The 13,206-nt window shown below is 42.6% G+C and overlaps 2 protein-coding genes and 1 long non-coding RNA gene across 3 annotated transcripts; 1 reads left to right on the top strand and 2 right to left on the bottom strand.

Moving 5' to 3' along the window:
* Nucleotides 1-521: 521 nt before the first annotated feature.
* LOC131886218 (uncharacterized) lies at nt 522-8,365 on the bottom strand. Its single transcript, XR_009373899.1, has 4 exons — nt 8,023-8,365; nt 1,432-1,591; nt 1,141-1,349; nt 522-1,065 (listed from the first exon to the last, which is right to left on the bottom strand). It is a non-coding gene; the product is annotated as an uncharacterized LOC131886218 (long non-coding RNA).
* LOC131886202 (tyrosine-protein phosphatase 69D-like) lies at nt 2,585-10,211 on the top strand. The gene is made up of 13 exons (XM_059234464.1): nt 2,585-3,046; nt 3,695-3,863; nt 5,054-5,258; nt 5,323-5,521; nt 5,591-6,196; nt 6,269-7,917; nt 8,382-8,577; nt 8,648-8,825; nt 8,895-9,058; nt 9,131-9,334; nt 9,410-9,573; nt 9,643-9,778; nt 9,844-10,211. Exons 1-13 carry the CDS (start codon nt 2,729-2,731, stop codon nt 9,958-9,960), a joined length of 4,305 nt encoding a protein of 1,434 aa, XP_059090447.1. The 5' UTR covers nt 2,585-2,728; the 3' UTR covers nt 9,961-10,211.
* Nucleotides 10,212-10,239: 28 nt separating this feature from the next.
* On the bottom strand, nt 10,240-12,602 carry LOC131886215 (uncharacterized). The gene is made up of 6 exons (XM_059234481.1): nt 11,983-12,602; nt 11,814-11,916; nt 10,979-11,719; nt 10,733-10,909; nt 10,539-10,656; nt 10,240-10,473 (listed from the first exon to the last, which is right to left on the bottom strand). The coding sequence occupies exons 3-6, from the start codon at nt 11,218-11,220 to the stop codon at nt 10,240-10,242; spliced, it is 771 nt and encodes a 256-aa protein (XP_059090464.1). The 5' UTR covers nt 11,221-11,719; nt 11,814-11,916; nt 11,983-12,602.
* Between the last annotated feature and the right edge of the window lie 604 nt (nt 12,603-13,206).

The following is a 13,206-nucleotide window of genomic DNA, read 5'->3' as shown; positions in this document are numbered from 1 at the left end:
GTCGTTGAAGAAGTGCGTACTGAAAGCAATGGGGATAAAATGTAGAACTGTATGTAGAAGACGTCGCAGGAAGGGCGTGCACGGTCCATCGTGGTTTTGTCCTCTTAACCCGAACTTCGCCCCTACACTCACAAAAGGGAAGAAAGAACCGAAAGAAGAATGAAAAAGAGGAAATAGAAAGAAGGCTGCCTTCGGCGGCTTTGGGTCCATCCAGCTATTAGACGATTCACATCGGACTTAGGAGGCGTCGCCATGCAAACACACGAGGGAAAGGGGGATCTCCCATTATTCTCGGCGCCCCTTTTGGTCAGGTCATGCCCCATTCAACTACCGCAGTGAAAACAATCAAGTCTTCACTATACAAAAATAACCGCTCTTGGAAAAGAACATAAAGGAAATATTCAATATGCATCTGATGAATTGTGCTGAAATAGGCAAAGCGAGCATTACGGTTACTAACGGGATTGTAAGTAAAATATGAAACAAAGCGTAACTTCAAGAACTTAGCCGTACAACGCAGCTCCAGTTATATCCGGACTCCTGATTGTCACATGAAGCTTTTATCGAAATTAAATGAACAGAGAGTGCACGGCGTAAAAGTTCATGATTTTCATATCTTCCGCTATTTTTGAAAGTCGGTTCGGATTGGTTGAGACTGGTTTCGCAGACAGTGCACCGCCCGTCTAATTTTAGTGCGGGTGACTGCATCGACCTGTACGAATGGTTTTTGTTCGATTAAAGACCATCCAAAAACGTGCTGTATACACCTCATTGCCTTGCGTTCATAATTATTGCCAAAACAACCAATTCAGTACGCTTCAAAGAAGACCTTAAACTCGTGAGGTTGTAATGGATACAGTTGGGCTTGAAAGACGAGTTAGGAATCACGTTTGTACCACCCTTACAACAATAAAGAGGCCAAATTTAGTGTTTTGGAAGGGCGTCGCCAGCCAGATTGGTTGTACAAGAATTATTGACCGGCGTCTGCTGGCCCGAAAAATCCGCACCCTCTTACTCAGTGATGCCACGCGAACACACAAATTTCAGCTGAAATGTGCTCACAACCTTAAAGAGATTGCAAAAACATTAGTTCGTATAAACGAAAAATGCTAGGGTTTTTTTTTTCAATCATGTGTTAACCTTTTGTTCCGTAAAAAGAAGCAATTGTCGATTATACATTGTGTAGTGCTGGGCTGAGTCCAGACTTGCGACTTCTATTTTATTTTGGAGAAATTGGCTGGATTCGAGTATTAAAAAAAGGACTCGAGTCTGGACTCGTCGAAAAAAGAGATTCCATCTTTTTCTCAAATTTCGCCAGGAAACGGACTTTATTCCGTGATGAATCAACCCTGTAAAAAAAGCAACCCTTGAATAATGATTTCACTAGTGTAGTTTATTTTAGTAAAAAACAAGATGAGTCGTTTTGTTTACCTTGCGTCCATTAAAATATTCAAGTCCTCCACCGGGCTTGAGTCCGAAAAAAGTCCAAAAATCAAAGGACTCTCCTCCCCCGGGACTAATATGGCGGCAAACCATACGATCAAAGTGGCACCCACAAGGAAAAAGACAAACAATTCATCATTTTCCTACGCTGAAGTGATAGCAAAATCATCATGTTGGTTAAGCAAATGTTCGAGCTTCCTGCTATACTGGTTTGTTCATTATTTAAATTGTTCATCATTATTAAAAATGCCTGAGTGTGCTTGAATTCTTACCTGAAATGTAAAACCTCATTCCAAATCACAATTACCAACTCATTTGAGATGGTCAATTATGTCATATTATTGTTGATACGAGTATTAGCCTCTCCCACAGGCACTGCTACTTGCAAACAAAAGCAGTGTAAAGTCAAAATAGTGGTGTGACGCCTCCCTTTTTGGTTCGATGTCTTCCTTAACAGTTTGTTGTGCCACTTAATGGTTTAATGTGCCCGTTTATAGTTTGATCTGTCACTTTATAGTTTGGTGTGTCATTTTGTATTTTGGTGGGCCACTCTATAGTTTAATGTGCCGCGTTATAGTTTGATGTGCCCCTTTAATGTTTAGGGTACCTCTACATAGAATGGTGAGCCACATTAAAGTTTGATGTACCAACTTATGGTGCAATGTAGTTTAACATATCCCTTAATTGCTTAATGTGCCCCTCTGTATTTTCGGTTTCTCCTTTGTTATTTGGAGTGTCGCTTTATTGTTTGGTTATCATCCTCTTTGGTCCTTGGTGTGCTAATCCCAAAACTTTGGTATGCCGGTCTTTTAATCATCCAAGAATGAGCTCGAAGGACCAAACATACCATCCCTCATCAGTTTTGAGGTTTGCCCCGTCAATTCATTATGCATTTGCATTCATGTGCAACTTAAGGCTACGATTTTGCCATAACTAATACAACCTTAATTTACATAGACTCTCTAACGCATTTGTTTTCAAAACTGGAACCGCTCCATCCAAAATATTGAACCTTAGATGGCGACGTCATAACGCCGACCCAGCCCGTGGTAAGAGAAAGAAAGGGAGTGAGAGGAACTCAGGAGCTCAGGAGCTCAGGACGGACTGGAGGAAAGTGGGCAAAAGCAAAAAACTAATAGAGGAGCCAGAGCCATAGAGAGAGAGAGGGGGCAGTCGAGTGTAGACAGAGCGGTAGGGTGCGGACATACATAGAAAAAAAGATTCTCTTGGAAACAAGTCCAAGCTTCTCGCAAATGAATGACGTGAATCTCAATGTGACTCCGGAATGATCGACATCACAATGAGTCGGAAACGGGCTCAATTCAATATCACCCACGATGGACATCCATTCCACATGGGTCGACCGGCATTCCGGCTGAATTCATGGTCACTGGGTTGGGACAAAATCAGTGCTGTAAGCATCTTGTGCTCCATTTTGGTGTGTGGAACCTGGGCACAAGAGCTCCAGGAACGGAAGGCCGCCATTGTGGGGAAATCCGCACAATTCCAATGCTCCGTGCAGAGCCAATCTGGCGAAGCGGCCGAAGTCCAATTGTGGTGGCAGATCCAGAACGAAAATATCACCAATTCCAACAAATATCAGGTGAGCTCCGTCCTCTAACGACGAAATCACAGTCTCCGGGCTACTTCACAGTTTATGTCGAGATACATCAGTGGATGAATGTTATCGATAAAAGGCCAATTTGTCACAATAATTGACATAAAAAACATACTCGCATGTGTATGCTTCGCAAAATAAGAGAAGAGGGGTTGTTTTCGTTTGTTATCGTGAAAATAAGTCGCAAAACGGCCGTTATGCAATTACTTCCGACCTTGAGCAAATTTGCTCACTGGGCCTAGCTTTCACCTTTTGTGCTCGTACCAGGCCCTAGGAATTCAGAACGATCTGTTTGCATTCAGTGGGTGCATCTTGCACTATCTGCGTTACGACCTACTACTAAGCATGTAGGTACCATGATTTGCGTTGTTGTTGCCCACGAAACTGAATAGACAATATCTTTCACACCTTCATTGATAGCCATGGACATCTTTCACTGGCGATTCATTTTCGCTCTAGAGAAACAAAGAGGCTCAAGGCGTAGAAATTGACACTGATCACGAAGAAAACTCGACAAATGTCAACATCATTCATGCTTTGGGGGCCTTCTAATTGTCGCCTCGAGCGCTGACTGTCATGTCTGATAAAGTCAATTTCATTAGAGGCTCTCAAAAATGTTGAACTTGATTACAGATATCCGTGTCGAAGAATTCGGAAGGAAATGTTTCGTCAGAATTGGAGATTTATCGCGTGGATTGGGGTGATGCTGGAGTGTACTCTTGTGTGGCTCGGGAAGTCCTTCACATTCCCGGGAAAGCCCTGGAAGAACCCAGTAGACAGAACATCCTTCTCGATGTGTTTGGTAAGTCGTCATCTTCATCATCAATGATTTGACATAAACCCAGAGGTTCGAATAGGAATTGCCAAAGCTTGTCTTTTGACCGGAGGAGGAATGTTTTCTAATTCTCGCCTTTGTCTCGTTTTTTTGCGTCTTGTGACAAATGGACTGGACATGATTGAATTGTGAAACCTCTTCAGGTTTTAGTTGGAGCCACGGAATTTCGTTGCTGAGAAAAGCTAGAAATGCCAGCCAGCAACGCTCAAGTGTATCTGTTCTAGGATCACGTAGCTTTATATTCACAACTCACATGGGTATCCCAAGAGCTTGAGAACGAGGAAAATGTTTTTTTCTATAGGCGAGTGTCGTGATTTAAGTTGAGGCTTGAGTGGTGTCTTGAATCCTGAGTCATGTTTGAAGTGATGAGTAATCCATTTTGGTTCTTGTCAAATTTGGTATCCTCAAGTCATTATAAAATGACAAAAATTATGAAAAGGAAGGACAACGAGAAAAAGTAATGTTCTACTTGAATTCTGCGAGAAAGTCTCGATGAGCTCGCATCTCCCTTCAATGAAAATCGAGGGTAAACCGCAATTTACGTTTTATTTTGTGCGTGGGAAAACGCCGTAAACCAAGGAAGCACCAACCAATCCAGGAATTTCTATCATGCATTTTCTCTTCTCTCAAGTTGCCAAAATGTTCCTTCATCGGAAATTCAATTTTACCCTCTTGATTACATTGGCAATGGAGTGTTTTCCTTCACCGAGATCCTTGGCAACCATGCTTATCATCGTTAGAAACCAAATCCCTCTTACCACATATACATATTGTGTAGTGGTTTCGAGCATCGCGTAATTGGTCTTGGAGTGGTTCATTGATAAGTGCCACATCATGCTGTAAATGATAACGATTGCAATCTTACTAATTCGTGGCTTGGCGGCAATGCTGAAACTCGAGACGTTCGATGATTTGAATGGTTCAACATGACAATTTGAGACAGAAAACAACCAAGAGTGCCTGCACGAATTTCCGGTGTTCAAGGTACTTCCCCCTAGGGTAATAATGGCGTACATAAATAGAGGGAGATGGGGTGGGTTAGTTGTCTTGCTTGGTCCGACGAAGGAAATGGAGGACCTGAGTAGACGAATCAATTTCCTTCACGAAATGAATGAATGACCAATAAAATGGACTTTCAAGGCAACTACTACTTTTAGCTCCTCCCAAGATGGTGACCAAGAATGATACCAGAGCAAAAAAAGGTCAAAGCGCGGAGATGTCTTGCTCATTTAAGGCGAAACCCTTGCCGGTCATCAAATGGATTCGGTATGGGAACGAGATCACGACCAATCCCCCAAAGTACGAACTGACCACAGCCGAGGAGTCGGATACTCAATTGACCTCATTCCTCAAGATCATCAAGTATGAAGTTCAAGGTGGAACTACTAGGGCAAAACTGATACTTACCCCATTCATTTTGTTGCAGTTTGGAACATTCGGATAACGGAACATTTTTATGCCACGCGGAAAACGAATATGGAACAGACACAGTCATCTTAGAGAATTATGTCTTGGACAAACCCACGGTGAAAATTGATTATGTTAGAGCTGTAGATCAAGACAAGCTCTACTTCAACTGGACCTTAGAGGATTGGAATTTACCAGTCAGTGACTACTTTCTAGCTGTAAGTGAACAAACAACGGAGTAAAGTGTACCGAACAGAATGAAAAAAAGTATCGCTCTTTTTTGGCAGTCTCGACAAAGCGGCGAGGATTCGTGGGAGTTTTTCTTGTCCGAAAAAATTCCAACTCAGGCCACCTCGTTTGTAATGAAAAGTCTCGTTCCTAACGCTGCCTACCACATCAAGCTTGGTGCCAAAAACTCCATGGGAATGGGCGAGTATGACTTATTCCACAAACCAGTCAAAACGTTGGACTTTGATCCAGTGTTTGTTCCAACTGTTGGCGTCAAAGGTTTGACTTGGAACTCCATTTCAATTGGCTGGAACGCACCTGATGAGGAACGACTCAGTGACCACATTGACTACTACAAACTCAACAGGAAGACTGATGATCAAGAGCTGACCATTTACCATCCATCCAAAGACTACCCGTTCTATTTATGGCGCAACTTGGAGCCGGCCAAGAACTATTCTTTCACGGTGGCAGCCTGCAATCAGTACACCCGCGAATGCGGGAAATCCTCCAACAGCGTGAGTGCTTCCACCGAAGATGGTCTTTCAGGGCCTCCGGCCTTTGTCGAGTTATTTTGCCAACACGACAACATCTCGGGCATGAATTTTGTCGAGGTGAAGTGGAGGGAGCCCAAGCGTAAATTCGGCAAGATCGAGTTTTATAACGTGAGTTAAAAATGGTATCCAAGGAATGATAACGAAGTCATGCTGTATGACTGTCTTGTTCTTGTCTTCCAGATAAACCTCAGGGGAGTTGCAAACTATTATGACCAAGACGGAAAATCTCAGGTGGAGCTGCTGGGACCAGAAGTGAAGACCGAGGATGTGTCCAGCACTCGTACGCGTTTTGACTTTCTCAAGCCTAACACGAACTATACGGTGGAAGTGTGTGCCGTGACCCGACGTAAAGAATGCGGAGAGACTACGGCCACGAGTTGTAAGATGCGGCAACTGCCTCCTCGTGCTGAACACTTGAATCGGTTTCAATGGTATAGTGAGTTCCGGAGTGATCATCACGTGTTTCGCCTAAGAATGCCTAGGATGTCGGAGCGTAATGGGAAGATCTGTTGTTTGAGGGTGATTGTTGTCAAGCTACGTGAAGGTCAAAGCTCTCACGATTTACCTCATCAATCCGAGTTAAAGCTGAGGACGTATCGGGAGGTCCATCGGGCATCCCACGACTATGGGGCATACATTGCCGAGATCTTGGGATCCAACTTCATGGGCAAAGACGTGTTTATTGGTGACGGACAGAATATTCTTTCGGCCAACATGGGAGGATGCCCAGCTTGCCAAACTGGAGTGAGGGCCCATCTACTTCAAGCTGCCAGACAAGCAGAAAGTAGACTACTAGGAAAAAGGTCGGCAGGAGCTGTTCTCCAACAAACAGAATTAGTCGAAGATGGTTTTCTGGACCCGGACGCCAATTACACCGCATTTGTTGAGCTAGTGATTCCTGAAACTCAAGCCGTTGGCCGAAGCCCTTACATGAGTCCAAGAAAGCCTGGCGATCCGGTTTCAATTGAAGCCGGAGAGATCAATGCCCTATTGGTGGCAATTCTAGGAATCTTGGCCGGTCTGGTATTTGTCGCTCTGGCGTTGCTCGTTGCCTTGGTTTTCTTACGAAGATACTCGAAGAAAGTGGCAGCCACCCAAGGGGGTGTGGAGATGAGCCTCCGCAGGTCCTTCCGTCATTTGTACACAACAATTAGAGGGCGCGATCATTCGCAGTATCTCATAACGCCGGAGGTTCCAAAGCCAGAGATAGGTCCCATTCACAAAAACGACCTTGTCTCCGCTTACTTAGAGCGTCACAAGGACTCGGATTATGGCTTCCAATCTGAATTCGAACAATTACCGGATCGGTTCCCAGACCGGACCACGGAGGTGTGTGATAATCCCCAGAATCGACCCAAGAACAGATACCCTGATATCAAATGCTACGACCAAACTAGGGTCAAGATTAGCCAAATTGAGGACGTGGATTTTTCAGACTATATCAATGCCAATTTCGTTCCCGGTTACAAAGACCGCAAACGTTGGATCTGTGCTCAAGGTCCATTGGATCACACTGTGGCAGACTTTTGGCGAATGGTCTATGAGCAAGGAGTGGATCTTATAGTGATGCTCACCAACTTAGAGGAATACAACCGGGTTAAATGCGCTCAATATTGGCCACAAGCTGGCGATCATAACTATTGCACAAGACCAGTAATCATTAATGTGGGATTTTGCACCGAGACTCGTTATTCGGATTTCATCGTCCGCGAGCTTCTCATGACTGTTACCAAAGGTGAAAACGACAAGGAAACTCGAAAGGTGTACCAGTATCATTATCTTCAGTGGAAAGACTTCAACGCCCCTGAGCACGCCCCTGGCATGATGAAGTAAGTGTCACTCGTTTCTAAGATAAGCTCGGCGAGTTCAAAGTGTTTAAATCACTACAAAGGATGCAAATAGCTCTGAAACTTCTTTGAATTGAATTTACATACCTGCATCTGGGTGATTCTGAACCTTCTCTGCCATTGCAACTTAAGAAATAGTAAACCCATCGTTTACGCTCACTGCTCTCCTGATAAAAAATTGCTTTCCGCTGCAACTTTGAATCAGTGTTGCCGAACTGATTTCCATTTAAAGAGCAGAACCTGACTGATACTCTACATAACCTATCAAAAACAAAAAAATAAAATCTTATTTTGCAGGGGTTCTCTCCAAACTAAAAATTGGATTAGATGAAAAGCTTTGCTTTACTTTAAAAAGCCTTACTTTAGATCAGTGTTCCTTTCAATTTTTTTTATGATAGTGCGTCTTGAATTTAATAGGTTGTTAATTTTTTCATTGTCAATTTCAGATTTTCCAAAAGAATTAACGAGGCTTGGACAGGAAGCAGCCCTATCGTGGTTCACTGTTCCGCAGGTGTGGGACGATCCGGAACACTAATAGCCATAGACTCATTGATGCAACAGATCGAGGACGAGAATGAGGTCAAAATCCATCAACTCATTTGCGACATGCGACATTCCAGAAACTACCTAGTGCAATCAGCCGTAAGTGTTCCATTATTGTAAAAGTGTTTTGTCCTTGAGGTAAATAATGGATGAAATTATCATCTTGTAGAAACAATACATCTTTGTGTACCGCGCAATCATGGAGTTAGCTCAGTTTGGGGACACCGAAATCAAGGCCTCAGAAATGAAGGTCACGTGGCTGAAACTCAAGTCGGACCAAAAGAAAATTGATGAAGAATTCGGTCGGCTTGCCAATATTGTGGATGACCGAAAAGCTCTTTCCGTTGGTAAGCAAATCTAAAATATATTTCCAGCCTTTAGTTCGATGCATCTTTACATGTAACTGATCCTTACAGGAACTAATGACGAAAACAAGCCCAAAAATCAGTGTGATTCGGTTATCCCATTCGATCGAAACCGAGTGATTCTCACACCCGATGGACAAAGACCACATTCCACCTACATCAATGCTTCCTTTATCGAAGGCTACAACAATGACGAATCCTTCATTATAACACAAGTACTAAAGAGCAAACAAAGTTCACTGCAAAAATCGGTTTGCAACTAATATCAAACGAATATCTGTTTTCAGGATCCATTACCCTCAACTGCCGAAGATTTTTGGCGAATGGTCACCGAACACAATATCTCCACCATGGTCATGCTCACCGGGGACCAATCGTGGCACTATTGGGAAGAAAATGAGGTCAAATTTGGAGCCATCCACGTCAAGCAAATCAGCACCGACAAACTCCCTTCGTACATCAAACGAGAGTTTCTCATTCACAACACCAAGGTACTTATTGGTCTGATACAATAATTGTGGTTAGTTCAAGGTGGAGTAATGGTTTGTCATTTGTTCATCGTTCAGGTGAACGAGGAGGTCAGCCTGGTGCATTTTATGTACAGTGGATGGAAAGGTCAAAATGCATCGGATGTCCCCTCAGCCACACATGGCTTTTTAGATCTGGTGGAGCACGCTGCAGCACTTAAATTTGAATCAGGCCTTCCTGGGCCCATCGCTGTTCATTGCAAGTAAGTATTGCTGTCGTTGTGCTTGACCTGATTTAAGACTTCGACTGTAAAAATATTTATTTCCTGTAGATGTGGATCGGATAGAAGCTCCGTGTATGTGGCGTTAAGCTGCCTTGTGCAACAAATCAAAACCGAAGGTAGAGCGGATATCTTCACCGTGGTCAGAAAACTGAGATCTCAACGTCAGGGCATGGTCCAACATGTGGTAAGCTTGATGCAACCTTCCGACTTTATGAACAAAAATATAAACTTGTTTGTCTTTGTTCGTAGAACCAATACAAGTTCATCTATCGGGCCATAACCGATTACGTTGAATTGTATCAAAGCAAGGACGAAGAGGATGAATACTCAGTTCCAGTCAACTCTGTCAACGGCCACGCCAAATGACTCATTTTACATTAGTATTTATAACGATTTAGTTATGTTTTACACTAACCGCACATACATTCATGCAAATCTCTTCCCAATGCAAATGAAACCGATGATCGATGTGTACCCACATTCTCGAATTGGTATTCTGACCTGTACAGATATCGCCTGTCTCTCTTTGTTACTAGTCCTGCAACACGAATATTGAACTTGCACCTCGTTCATCGTATTTTGTACCTTTCTTGTCATAATAAACCATTTAAATCTCATGCCATTTGTAGATTACATTTATTCTTCTTAGTCATCATCTCCATCCATAACTTCGACTTCGTCCATTGCTTCATCCTCCGCCAAATCAATTGGATCCTGAGAGTGTTTGGTCAGCTTAAAATCACATTTGTCGAGGTTCAAACCGAGCTTCTTCGTTTTATTCGTTTTCTTGGCACTAACAATAAATGCCTTTCGTGAAGCCAACCAATTCCTTCGCGACGTGGTACATTTCTTCACTTCAAGGAAACAATCATTCAAGGTCTGAAAAAAGGAGAATCACTATTCAAAAAAATGTTATTGTAAAGAATCAAGCAATGAGCTCTTACGTGCTGAAAGTGATTGCACACCACCGTATCCCGCTCACTTTGATCCGCTTTCTCTTCAAAAAGTTTGGTCATCAAGGCTCTCATGTTGTCCTCTGATTCCTTTTTACAGGCGAAAAACCTGAGACAGTCCAAATTGATATTATATGATGCTTAATGATGTGAATAAATAAAAGGGAATAGTTTCTCAAAGTTACTTTTGATAAGCCTCTTGGAAGGCAACTTCATTGCATTGGCCGTCAATGATCTTGCCCTCGTCTTTCGACTGAATGTCAATACCATACTCTTGGATGATGGAACAATTCTCAAACTCGAACGTTTTTTCAACTTTCAGGACTCCAATAACCACCCTAAGGGAATTCTCCTTGGTCTGTCTGTTAGCAAAAGAATACTAATCGTCAGTTTTAACTCTCTGGGGTTTTCATTTACCTCAAAGAGCTTACTTCAAGACCTCGGGCGTTCGGCAAGGTGCCATAATGTTCCCACAATAATTGACCGTCTCATCAAAGTAGGTGCAGATGTCCAGGCTTGCGTTTCTCAGTTTGGATTGTGCATGGGCTTGACAGATGTTGAAGTCATGGTTCAATTTCTTCTCCATCTCCTCATCGCACATAGGCAAAGCCTTGGCCAAAGAGATCACCAGGAAAGGAACCAACAAAATCAGAGCGTTGTGTTTTAAACTCATCTTGAACACTGTCAGACACCAACTGAGACCGTCTTCAGCACTGCAGCAAACTAGGCCTAGAACCTGACTCTGGTTGTATGATGCAGGCGTTTTCTTGAACTTTGTGCCGGTGAACAGGTTATGGGTGGGTGAAATTTTGGTCGTTGTCCGTCGTATACTCTGTCAATGACCTACTCTGGAACTTTTTCCTGTCAATGCGAGCCCAACCGTACAAGGGCTCGAGTCAAGATACCAAGTTATTATTCACTGAACATGAGGAAAGGAAATATCTTCAAGCGTTGGAGTTGTTATACTATTAGCTTATTTTGTATTTCCAATAGCTACTTAAAATTCATAATCAAACAAGAAGGTGGCAGTTCTTTAGATTTCGAGGATTCAAATCGTAGCCTTGATTTCGAACCGTTTCGATAAATGATTTTAGGTTCGAATTCCGGTAAGTGATTCGTTCTTTTTCCGTCGAAGCGCATTCTTGAAGAAAACTGTCAATGCAACCCCACGCCTAAAAGTGAGAAAGAACGACATCAAGTGTGTGTATTTGCCATTTTTCGATATGTTTTAAGACCACACCGTAAGAGCAAAATTGTTTTACTTACGTCCTTCAGAAGATCACATTGATGAGAATCCGACAATCCAAGCACCGAATGCCGATGAGTTCTAAAGAACTTTTCCAAAACACTGGCCATGCACTTTTTTGTTCTAAAATAAATCACTCAAATCATATCATGAGGCTCCATTGGATTTCTCGATTACTATTGAACTGACCTTTGATGGGGTAGTTTCGCTTCTTCAAACGAGCAAAGGCTGGTGAAGGTCATTCTTTTGCCGTTTCGCACCATCCGGCATCGATTGGGATCATCCAACTTCACCACATCTGGATTGTGAATCATGACGCCAAATAGGGAATCTCTTTCATTGTCCAGGTCTTCCTGACTGACACAATATCGAAGAATGTCCACACATTGGAGAGCCTTAGTGAGGAAATCGCAAAGACTAATGGGCGGAATATGTTCTGTCCTTTGCATCAAATGAGTGCTATAACAACGCCCGAGTTGCTCGTATTGCAACATGCAATTGGGATTGGCTTGAACTAAACCAAGGTACAAAACGGGTAGGATCGATACTGACTTCATGGTGCTGTGACAAGAACTAAATGCGTACTAAAGGTCGCAATTTAGTTTTATACATGAAATACTTCCAAATCAAGGGAGAAGAGTGTCTGCTTTTGATAAAGGAAAACGTTTTGGTCCCGTGCGGCACTTTGTTCACCAATCAGAGTTGTATGGAAAGAGAATACATGGTAAATGCATGTACGTTCATGATAACGAAAGACACTCACCACATGATTTATTTTATCAAAATTCTGTTGTATTTCGAAATGGCAACAAAACACTCCCCTAAAGATTGACTAGGAGAGTACGGAGTTACTCCAATCCATTCCGCTTACGGTGGAAACACTGTACGCAATATATATAGGGGTGGCACAAAGTTCGAGGGCAAAGAAGCCGTTAGTCAATTAGAAATCATACATTCAAATTTATTGTCACTATTTGTGTCTGAGATACATTCTAGCATGAACTAGCCTTGTTTACTTTGAAGTATTGAAACAAAGTGAAAAAGATGGATTACAAAGCACTATAAAAACTCATTAAAGGTCTTTACAAGCAAATCCAAGTGTGAAATCATGCTGGCCATAAAGTCTTTTTGTGGTGTTTAAGACGTTTGTCACAAATACAGGGTGAAAGGGATTAAATCCTACATATCAAAGCATGTATTGGCACTTCAAAATTGCTCCAGAAGCATCAAGATTTGGATTTTGGCTCTTCAATGAACCTCCTTTCAGTATAAAAAGGATTAGTCAAAGTGGTTGCTCTTGGCCATGACAATTTACTGAAGACACCTACTGCCATGTACATGCAGTACACTGACTTTCAACAAATCTTATCCCAAATGACCTAGCTGATCTGGACAGGCAACAATTTTTGGCTC

This window comes from Tigriopus californicus, chromosome 9, assembly GCF_007210705.1.
Source record: "Tigriopus californicus strain San Diego chromosome 9, Tcal_SD_v2.1, whole genome shotgun sequence".
In the NCBI taxonomy this organism is placed as follows: domain Eukaryota; kingdom Metazoa; phylum Arthropoda; class Copepoda; order Harpacticoida; family Harpacticidae; genus Tigriopus; species Tigriopus californicus.
This window is presented reverse-complemented; position numbering and strand designations above follow the sequence as displayed.